The sequence below is a fragment of the Galleria mellonella genome, unplaced genomic scaffold, assembly GCF_026898425.1.
Source record: "Galleria mellonella isolate WM207_F2 unplaced genomic scaffold, CSIRO_AGI_GalMel_v1 utg113, whole genome shotgun sequence".
In the NCBI taxonomy this organism is placed as follows: Eukaryota; Metazoa; Arthropoda; class Insecta; order Lepidoptera; family Pyralidae; genus Galleria; species Galleria mellonella.
The window spans coordinates 46,603-58,642 of NW_026441975.1; the positions used below are offsets into that span (position 1 = coordinate 46,603).

At 32.2% G+C, this 12,040-nt stretch overlaps 1 protein-coding gene across 3 annotated transcripts in view; it reads left to right on the top strand.

The window, feature by feature from the left end:
* The window catches only part of LOC113519115 (dopamine D2-like receptor), a 54,165-nt gene extending 44,047 nt beyond the window's left edge, over window positions 1-10,118 (top strand). For all 3 annotated transcript variants that reach the window (XM_052893273.1, XM_052893279.1, XM_052893282.1), the window contains exons 7-9: window positions 1,511-1,702; window positions 7,997-8,175; window positions 9,618-10,118. In XM_052893273.1, coding sequence (XP_052749233.1) covers window positions 1,511-1,702; window positions 7,997-8,175; window positions 9,618-9,832 — 586 coding nt within the window. In that variant the 3' untranslated portion in view covers window positions 9,833-10,118. The remainder of the gene's footprint in view (window positions 1-1,510; window positions 1,703-7,996; window positions 8,176-9,617) is intronic.
* The last annotated feature ends 1,922 nt before the right edge of the window (window positions 10,119-12,040 follow it).

A 12,040-nucleotide genomic window follows, 5' to 3' on the forward strand; every position in this document is an offset into this window, starting at 1 on the left:
TTCGAGAAGCTTATTCTCTCTTGTTCCCTGTATAAATACACCTAAAACCCTTTTTAGTAGATGTAATATAAGCACGTCACCTTTGTCCAAAGTCATACGTGTGCAGACTTTATGATCCTAGAGATTTTATGATTAATCAGTGAATGTATATATACATACTAGCTTTTATTCGCGACTTCGCCCGCAAGATGGGAATATATCGATTGACCGGAATAAATAGTAGCCTACGTCCTTCTTCATACTATCGTCATCATTTTAGCCGTTAACTGTATACAGCTGAACATAACCCTTCCCTATAAGGGGAAATTTGCCAATGGTTGCCACGCTTTTCAAAATTTCTTTCTTAGTGTTCATCTATGCTATATCTATCTACAAAATTTCAACATTCTACATTCTGTGGATTCAGCTGTTAATATATGAATCAGTCACTTAGCATATATTATATATATATATATATATATATATATATATATATATATATATATATATATATATATATATATATATATATATATATATATATATATATATATATATATATATATATATATATACCTTGTTTATAATACGAGGTTTGTCGAAAGTACGTATAAAAGTTTTTAAAAATTTTATTTTACAATTATTCAGGTAAATCAATTTTATCCCCTTGTTGTGACATAATGCACTTGTGCCACGTTTCCACTGTGAGAAGGCTCCTTGAAAGTCCTCTGGTTGTAGGTTTCTCAGCTGCCCCGTCGTAGCTTTTTTTATCTCATTTATGTCCCCCAAATGCCGCCCCCGAAGTACCAATTTGGTTTTTGGGAACAAGAAGAAGTCACACGGGGCCAAATCCGGCGAATAGGGGGGTGTTCGGTCACCGTAATGGAATTTTTACTCAAAAACTCACGGAACGATCTTGGCGCAAATTTTTTTCATTTGAAGTTCGTTTCTTAGAATTTCGTGGACCACGGTTTTGCCCAAATTAAGCTCTTCAGCCACCTGTCTGACCGTTAAACGACGGTCCCCATTAACACAAGTTCGAATTCTTTCCACGTTTTCGTCGGAATGTGAAGTGGAAGGACGTCCTGAACGTGGGTCATCTTGAACGCTTTCTCGGCCCTCTCTGAATCTTTTTAGCCACTTGTGGACGGTTGGTTCCTTCACAGCATCATCCCCATAAACTGTTCTGAGATCGGCAAAAATTTCACGGCCATTCTTGCCGAGTTTCGAGAGAAACTTGATTACGACGCGCTGCTCTTCAACGGAAGCGGGCTCCATGCCGACGGGGTTTCGTTAAGAGGTAACTTCACAGATGGCGTGACAAGCCAGTTCGCACCGCACGGCGGTCAGACCAGAACTGAAGCATTGTTAGGGACATAAGGAAGGGGTCCTGCGCTTACCTGGCCTCCCCACTCCTCTTTCTCGCATTCCAGAACACTTTTATACGAACTTTCCGGACAGACCTCGTATTAGTAAAGATTATTTAGACGTATAATTTTTTTTTATTACTTAAATATTAATATTTCCACAGCATAATGGCTAATTTAGCGTCACCAATACCAATGATGGACCCCAACACAAATAATGATTCGGGATACGCGCCGTCTCATATTGACGGTGACATCAAAGAGCACACACCGCCTGTATCACCTACCCAGAAAGAACAGAAGAAAGAAGACAAATCCGAGGAGAAGAGTGAAGCACCAAAGAAGCCAGAGTTAAAGTGAGTTTTATAGTGTAATTTATTTACTCAAATTCAAAATAACTTATGCCCAAATACTAAACACATAAAATTTCACAATGATTGGTTAAGCCGGTATAAATAAATATAAATATAAATAGATAAATGAAAAATTTTGGGCCTACCATACTTCCATAGCGCGCCTAGAAAATAAAAGTTAGTATGAGTGACTCGAAATATTATTTCATTTTTGCTTCTAAAAATGTATTACTTATTATTCTACAGTATGGATACTTTCTTAATTTTAAGAACCGATAATTGATACAGAAATATAGTCTCAATAGACAGGATATTTTTTTTTTAATATACTCGCAAATCCACATTCCGAAATGGCAAAATCTTTAATTGCTAAATTTTTATATCAATGATTTATTATTTATTTAAGGTATTAAGTATTTGAATTACTTGGTAAGATTAGGGTATGATAGGGCTGACATATCCTTATAAATAAAATAAAAGCCTCTAAATAGATAAGATAAAAGAGTACCGATAATGACTTCGATATCTCCCTATAGTAATGTATAAATAATTTAAAATATTGTTATAAAGATTTTTCAATAATGCTACCCCACAAACAAGGTTGACTGACAGGTTTTTACTAAAACGTATCCACAATCTAAGCACGTATCCTATTCAAACAAGAATCATAATGGCCGCGTATAGTGCATTTTAAGAAGAGTTTCCTTCCGCGAACATAGTTCAATGTAGGATCTTCATAAAAGGCATGATAAGAGATTATACATTACTTGCTTCTCCTCGGATCTTGTGTTATACAGTTCAACTCTATCTATTATACTTTGATGGAAGTAGAGCGTTGTTTACCTTTCGTGTATGCCTTTAATATGACAAAATAACATCAAATTCTCAGTAGTTCTCAATACTTCGATAGATAAAAATATAACTAACAAGATGATTTGAAGAAGTTAGATTAATTTAGATTAATTATAAACAGTTTATGGTCGCTTTGTTTATTTTATAACATCGTTAGCCTATAGCATTCCCGCTAGAACCATTGATCTGAATTTAACAATAACTTATTGTTAAAATCTACCAAAGATATTTTATTTTACGATTATACGTTAGACCAAAAATGAGGACATACTTTAACAAATACATAAAATACACGCAAAAACATTACCCATATTCAATAGTCGGGTAAAAAAATAGTATACTAGTATGCATATTTGTAAATGTTTTATAGATATCTGACACGTACCATGGATGTACCGTTAAAAATGTATATATCTGAAAAATATGAAAGGTATCAAGTCCAAATATAATATAGTAAATTTAAAGACAAGACATTTAGAAAGGTTACACCTACATACCAACTTAACATACAAATATTAAGGTTTATTCAAATTAAGACATAGGCAAAGCTACGTATAAACATACAATATACCTTTATCAGTCGAGTGATAGTGAAATGAGGGGTATGGAAGTATCATTTTAATTTATTACTTCACCACAGCATGAAAAATACTGCTTACAGTCTTTCTCAAAGTGGGCGATGAGACCCCATTATGCACTGAAGCCTTTCAGGGACGGTAGCCTCAGAGAAAATAATTAAGTTTTTGGTTAGCAAAAAAGAAATACCTATTTCGCTAATTACAAAATATATTTGACATAAATACGAGAATTTACTTCTATTACCTCCCGTATTTGTTTAGAGAAATAAATCGTATTAAATGCAACAAAAAAAATCATAATAAAGACATCAAATACCAGAGGGAGACTTTGTACAAAAGTCGATTGCTTGGGTACCTCTGTCCCATTCGTGTTTCAACCGTGAAGCAGTTGTGTTGGCATGACTGTGTTTCGGTTTGAAGGGTGGGATATGGCGTGAATTTACTGGGTTTAACACCTGAGTCCTCAAGTGGCAACGCATGGGGAGTATCATGGGCGAAACAGTATACTCTGTTATGTCCATAGTACTGCTCATGTCTATAAAAACCACTTTCCATCAGGTGGGCCGTCAGCTTGTTTGCCGTTCTAAGTGGCATGCCAAAAAAAAAAAAAAAAAAAAAAAAAAAAAAATAAAATCAAATAACGAATTAAAAAAATGCATGTAAATTGATAAACTACATCTTATTTAAAGAATATTTTCGTGGGAATTAATAAAAAAACAAAAAGAAATATAGGTAGAGAAATCTTATAACGTTTTCGTTGCGCCACGATTCTTATCCGTTGTTAAAATCCAAATTAAAAAATTAAATTAAAAAAGAACTATTGCTTTATATTTTTCGTTTCTTTTAGTATATTTCAGTAGGAAGGAAAAGAAAGCACTAGAAAAAAATAGGGATGAGTAATGAAAATAGATGATAAGCAAAATGAGTTTGTGGACCTGTGATTTATAGAGCGAACAGTGCATGTTAGTGTCCAATTAGAAATTAAAGAAAAATATTGCGTGTTTATTTCACTATGTTTTATAAAATATATCTAAATAAAAAATAACGTGATGCGAATACTATGTGTATACATAAGAATAATGTATTCTATATACAGGCGTATGTCCTAGAACAGGGGTGTCCAACCGGTCGATCGCGACTATTAGTACAGTCAAAAATATAATATTTCGCTAATCTAGCGAAAGATGTTCAGACGCAATGCTCACACTAAATATAAATAAGTAGTTACTAAGAATAATTTTCAGTTTTATATTTTCCCTCTTAATAAAATAAAATACTACGATTCTACATAATTGTATACTAAACTATGCTATTTATTTTGAGATTTGAACAAGTATGTAATTGGTAGATCGTACAGGGTCTCATCAGTAAACAGTAGATCTTGGATCTAGTCAAGTCGGCTACCCCTGCTCTAGAATAACAAACTTTTATTATGTGCTAGCTTTTAGCCACGACTTTGTCCGCGTGACCCGGATATGTCAATTGACCGGGATAAATAATAGCTTACATCCTTCGTTATCCCATATATTATGTATGTAGCAAATTTAATAACGATTGGTTAAGCCCTTAAGGCGCCAAGAGGTAACAAACAAACTTTCTCAGACACTATTAGTAAGGATTTATGGATGATATTTACGCTAAGAAGTAACAAACAAATGCACTCACTCACATTTATAATATTATTAAGGATTTATGTGGCTGTGTGCGACGTTTGACAGAAAGAATTCAGTTAAAAAAAGTTAATACTTTCAAATAAGGAAACGTAATTCATTCACAGACAAGAAGTCAGGAACATTCAGTTCTCCGCTTCTCCTTTCATTACTGGAACGTAAAACACCGTGAAAACAATGCATTGATTAGTTTAGAGGAAGCAATCGAAAAGTTTGATAGGATTGCGCGTACCCGTGTCAACTTGATTATTGAACCTATGTACATACATAGGTACATACCTACATTCAATCGTGTATATCTGTTCTTCTTTTTATTTGGCTTAATTAGTAAATAATTGTTGCATGCTTATAACTATAACTGACTTATAAATAAAATCCGTGTGATGACGAAGTTAGATTATACCATGCCACCAGCCCTTCCTGTCCCCAAGGATTTATATAACACAAGATTGAGTTATCATCATAATATCAGCTTCTAACAGTCCACTGTTGAACATAAGGCTCCTCCTTGGAGGAGGGGGGGAGGGTTTGCCAGTAGTAGCTACGCTTGACAAGCGGATTGGCAACCGCAGTTAGACTTTGGAGATGTTTTAAGAGGGACACTGCTGCCCATCCCTTGCCCTCCTTTAGTCGCCTCTTACGACACCCACGGGAAAGAAAGGGGTGGCCAATTTTATGCTGGAACCATACGGTGGACAATATTTAGTACTATTAATAATTATTATTGCACATTTAATTAGACTTAAAAATAATGAGTTTAAATCATATACTCGTATATTACTATAATTTTACGCTTCATATACGTGGATTTCAAAAGCAGGAAAACCAATGGAAAACATTATGTAGTGGACATAGCACATCAGATATTAAATTAAGCCTTCAGGAACATAATTATGTAAACTGTATCCAATTTAGTGAAACAGTTTTTGCGTGATGCCGAAATAAACATAAAGGCAGACGGGCAAAATTTCTAAAAAATTAAAAACACAAATTTTTCTTATATATCTCTCATGCCTGCCTGTAGCATCGCGTAGTTACAATTTTATTATATTTGTAAGATTACAATAGACTTAGGCATATAGATTGATGTAGATTATACGTTGAAAAAGCTTTTAAATTTACTTAAACTTAAATTATAAGCTATATATAAGCTTCTTAAATTAAAATTATTTCAACAAAACACATACGAAGATATCAATCTAAATTGAATTACGTAAAAAATAACCCGAGCGCTTATAAACTTTAACCGAAAGTGATTCTATTATCACATTACATTAGCTATCTAAATGAATTCATCAGAGCCCTGAGAACAACTTCAACTAAAGAAACGATTGATGCTCTATCAACCGAAATCCAATTCAACTGGTGTGAAATCAGTGAAGCAAATCTTGAGTTTGGTCGTCTGAAAGCAGCCTATTCATTCAGTTGGCTTAAAATGGTTAGTACATTTATTCATAGGTTATCTATACGTGGAATAGGATTCTATTGGCCTATTTAAAGATTAATAATACTAGACTAGAAGTTTCGATCAACAATAAAGGTTTCTTGACTTAATTTATTCAAGAAACCTAATAAAATGTTAATATTCTTTTATATAAGTTAATAGAGTTAAATATAAGTGAATATTTACGAATAATAGTGTAAATGGAATATAAGCAATACATAATAGAGTAATAGACATGCGATAGATAAAGACAAGTCCAAAACCTTGAATAATAAGAAACATGGCTCAATTTATTATTCAGATTATTACTTATTTTGTATTCTGTGACCAGTTATAACACATTTTATTTCCACCATTAAATATATTATACGTTTTGATGAAAATGTACTACACAGATAAGAATATTATTATTACTTTATAATAATGAAGTATTAAGTATTACAATTTCACAACTAAAATTTTTAGATTTATAATTAGATTTCCATTTAAAAGATGGAACAAGGTATAAGGTACCGAGCCATAACACATAAATCCTCAGAAATGTCCTCACATATATATAAATATAACTTAACTCTAATTATAGTCACAGTACCCATGCAAACTTAAAATTGTCTTGATAGATTATATTTTTTACATATTTGTATATAATATAATTTTGTGTATAATTAACATATAGTTTAATAATTATACGCAAGTTATAAATAGTCTTGTACATAATAATTTGAAAAGAGTAACTCTTGAGTTTCTTGAGAGTTCTTCTCAACGAATAATAACATCCAGAACGCAGCAGTAGAATCACAAAAATAATTACGATTTAAAAGAGCTTGAAAACTGGTTTATTTTCATAAAAATTATTTCTATTCTATTCTATATGAGGATTAGCATGAATGTTACAGTATAATTTGTGAAGCACATTGTACTATTTTTTCTGTAAACCCCACTAATCACTTTTCAGTCGATGGGTCGTCAGCTTATTTGCCGTTATTAGTTGCATAAAAAACACTTACCTGTACTAAGAAAATTATCCCCAATATGCACTTAGAGTAAAATTTAGGTTTTATCAGACTGACATCGTCGTGAAACTCATTCCACAAGAAGTTACAACGCAAAATTTAAATTGAACATTATTGCCACCGGAGCGCTGAGTTTGCAAGCATTGTGGTTTCTTGCATATTAAATATATGTACATATAGTCTACACACATGGTTCTCTATAGAATAGATATACATATATAAAGGTTTTCTGTCGCAAACTTAATGTGTAATTTAGTCCGTAATATCTCTATGGTGTATAATATATATTTAACATGAATTTGAAACAAACAGAAAACTTAGAAACACTGTATACCATTATCATCATTACTGTATATTATGTATATTACATGTTTCTTGAGTTTGGTTCCCGGGTGGGCGCAGTTCACTTCAGAACTGTTCGATGCCCACCCGAAAAACGGGAACAGAGTTTTCAGTTATGGGTAAAGCCATGTTAGGAGTACATACCTATGCACCTTTTCCAGGGGCCTACCTGGATAGGTAGTCACATAATAAGCAACCACGTAATTATATTATTATTATTATTTGAGAGAAATTTCAGAAGATATTACTCGCGCATTACACATCCCTGTGCCTTTAAGATCTTGATTCAGAGTCCCTAGAAATTTCACCGTCGTAATTCACTCTACATACCGGAAATCATGGCGGCAGATATGTTAACAGTGTAACAGTTACTCAAAAATACCGTGTTATATTCACAGAAAGAAATTAAGCCGACTTAGCAGTAGCTCAGTGATATCAACACCTCGCCGGAGATTTCGGAGCGCTGCCTCCGCAGCCAGGTTCACCATCTTCAGAGCCAACAGAGCCGGGAAACTGCGTGCGAAATCCTTTGCTAAAAAAGAGAAAAAAGCTACACAAACTCTCGCCATAGTTTTAGGTAAGTACCTATCTACACAGACGGAGGGAAGAGATTGTTAGTAATAAGGACTAGCGGCCCCATTGCTAACAATATACCTGTCAAGTCAACCATCACATGGTCCTCCCAGGAAAACGTCATAGATAATTTCTGATGAATTCGTAACTATGGGCCAGTTGACGTGCTTTCCTCCTCATCTAACATACCATACTGGTACCCTACCAACGTATACAGATAGCGCAGGCAATGTTACCATTCCATTACCATTTAATATGATCTACATAAACGTGAAAATATCGTCTAAATAAATAATATAATACATTTAATATAACTGAGAAGTTAAAGTTACGATATCTTAGTACAAATAGTTGCTTTTTCATCAAATCTCATAAAATGAAGTCGTTGAGTTTTCTTGAATGCAATCAGAAATGGTTAAGATTAATCTTTCTAAAACGTAAACCTCTAAAATGTCACGTGATTGCAAATGGTTATTTTATTATACGTGTAATATAGTGTTTTATATAATGACAATAATATTCTAAAATATTATTTTAGATTTTAGCATAAATATCGATTTTTTTTTAATATTTCTTTTGATATTGTATAATGATTTATGATTGATATGTAATATACCAAATTTTATGGGTTTCCATTATTATTTCTTTATAAAAATACATCAAATTATCGTTTATATACTATATAATAATAAAAACCTAGTAGGCTTTAACTCGATAAGAGATCGCGATACAATAATAAAGGTCCCCAAAAAGGATATTGAAAATTTGGTGATATTTTCTTTATTCATACCTTTGTGTAACCAAAGAATAACACACAAACCTAAAAATATCTCCACTTATTTATCAAGTTTTAAGTTAGACTTCATTTTTATTATACGTAAAAAATCAACTATATATAACAATTTATATATTATGCTTTTATATTTCGGAATATAAATTAATGTAGTCGTATTTGAATTTTGATACTGTTAACTTTAAATAACTTTATTATTTATCATTTCATAATTCTTGTTTAAATTACTTTTCTGAAGGTATATTTGTAAATCATATAATGGAGATATGACAGTATGAAATATAAAAATCACTTAATGTTGTCAAGTTTGTACGTAATCATCATAAAAGTACTTTTATTATTCCATTATTTTAATGTAACATTTTTCTTATTCTTATATTTAAATTAATTGCGAGAAAAACTACATGATGTAATTACAATTGTTATGATCATCCCTGTAGTGTCGGAATAATAATAGAGATGAAAGCCGAAATTCGAACTTGCCGCAATTGTAGATGAGCTCAAGTAGACTGTTAATCACTGCACATTATGTTCTCCTTTTATAATTTTAATGCTAATCAACAATGTGCCATTGTTAATTGCTACTTTTAATATTAGCACTATTCTTAACTTCTTTGAAAATATTTTTTACTTATCTTTTTTTCTCTTCACAGGTGTGTTTCTCTTCTGTTGGGCCCCGTTCTTCAGTTGCTCCGTCCTCGATGCTCTCTGTGCTAAATTTGACCTGCCCTACTCACCAGGAGTCACCGCTTTTATCCTAACTACATGGCTGGGTTACATCAACTCCTTCCTAAACCCAGTTATTTATACTATCTTCAATCCAGAATTCAGGAAGGCTTTCAGAAAGATCCTCAATTGCGGCACCTAGCCCATAGACTTTTACGTCGTTTACAATTAATAAACCCACCGATTTTGTAATTAGAAGAATTCCTGATCAATTACTGATAAGTGTAAAATACTAATTTGATAGTCTAAATGTAATCACACTAACCTATCTAGAGAAATATTATTTTATTATATACATAAAAAAAAACAAATAAAGAAAACGCTAATAAAAGTGCATAGTTCTGTAAAAAAAAAACTTCAAGTCTGACTATTTATCATTTGAATATTTTTTTTTATTGTAATAATCGTATTAATAATTATGTTTTATATTTCAATAAAAAACAGTTAACGTATAAATTGAGTATTTAATTATTTTTGCAAAATAATTATATATTGAATTTTTCGGAATCCGCCACAAACTAAAGTTCCTGCCCAACTATCTGAATGGGTGGCGGACCTCCACAGTGCGTTTTTCAAGACCCTTTCTTCCACGCACAACCACACTTTGGAACCAACTTCCATCAACTATATTTTCGAACCGATACGACATCGTAAATTTCAAGAAAAGTACATACTCCTATTTACAAGGCACACCTGCAATGCCTCTGGTGTTGCGAGAGCTCATGGGCGGCGGTAGTCATTTACCATCAGGTGAGCCGCTTGCTCCTTTGCCCCCCTGTATTATAAATAATCTACGTACTCAGAAAGACGATATTATAAAAGTAGTAATTATTTTGAAAATGTTTTTACTTAATTTGAAGTAGTTATTCAAAAGAATGATTTTTTTTACGTGCGAATAAAAGTGTCTTCTCTCTTTAATTAATATCTTTTTAATTGTAAGGATGCTATTTTACTATGTGTTACAATCACATCAGCCTATTTTCTAAACCCCATGAAATTCCCTCCCAGGATATTTGGAGGCATAACCTACAGCTCCTAGATTAGGAAGCTAATCTTTGTGGATTTCTAAATACAGTTTCACCTGATGTTAAGTGATAATGCAGTCTAGGATATTGCACATAAACTCCAAATATCGAATAGTTTTTACTGTAGACATGCAAAACTCCATTAATCTAAAAACACAGACGCTGGAAGATAATTCCACTTCTTAGTATTTCGAATGAGTAACGACAAAGGAAAACGCTAACAAATTGGAATTAAATCATTCCCCACATCTTATGGTCTAATAGAGAGAAGATACTAGAGGAGTAATGTGTTGAAAACTCCTACATGAAATTTGTTACAAGCATTACGATTGTAGCACTCTTCCGTCCGTTCTCGCGCCGTGTACGGACGTGTGTTGTATTGTGTTTGCAATAAATAAGCTTTATTTCATAAATCTTGTTGTATTCTCTGAAGAAAATTACAATCCATCTCTTCGACATAACGTAATGCATCTCTCGCATACTTTTTCGAAAAACTATCGAATACTAGAACACTCAAACAAGCTAACAATAAGTTAGGTACTTAGCTTGTTTGTCGGTGTTTACTTTTAGTTTTATTAATTACTATATAAACCTCTATATTTTAGAAATGCCCCCTATGGTTGTGATCTTTTACTCTAAAATATCTATGTACAGCTATAACATTCTAATATTTATATTTGAATAGATTTTATAATATATTTATTACAATATAAAATTCATTAACTATAAAATAATAATCTCAGTTATAAATATTTTGGCCATTCCACATTACTTGTCATTAGAATGTATATATATTAATGTAAGTAGTTAATGTTGGTACTCGTAGTATAATGAACTGTATTTATTATCTGTGATTTTGTACATGAATCAGTGCCATGCGAAGGTCTTATTTTATTTTTTAAAGAAAATTTCTAAGTTTATATATCCTCAGTCAATCCTATTCCGTGTATAGCATAGTATTTTATTATCTGTAGTATAATAATAATATAAACGATCTCTATTTACTTACATAACAGTTATGTAGAACAATTGAAACTACACTTATGTTCCATTTATCTACAAATACTACGTGGATTTCATGAAGATAACTCCACAATCAGACCCTAATCAATGTTTGACAACCAACTGAAATCAAACGACTTTGAATATAATGTTTGTATTGTTTTTACAAAGTTTTAACCAAACTATGAAATCCATTAACAGGTCAGCTCTAATGAAATCATAATATTGCATTGTCATTCAATTTCTCTTGGGTATTTAACTAGCAAGATTGGACAAACATAGGGCTGAGAAACGTAATATAAAATTCATAGTTTAAATTTTCT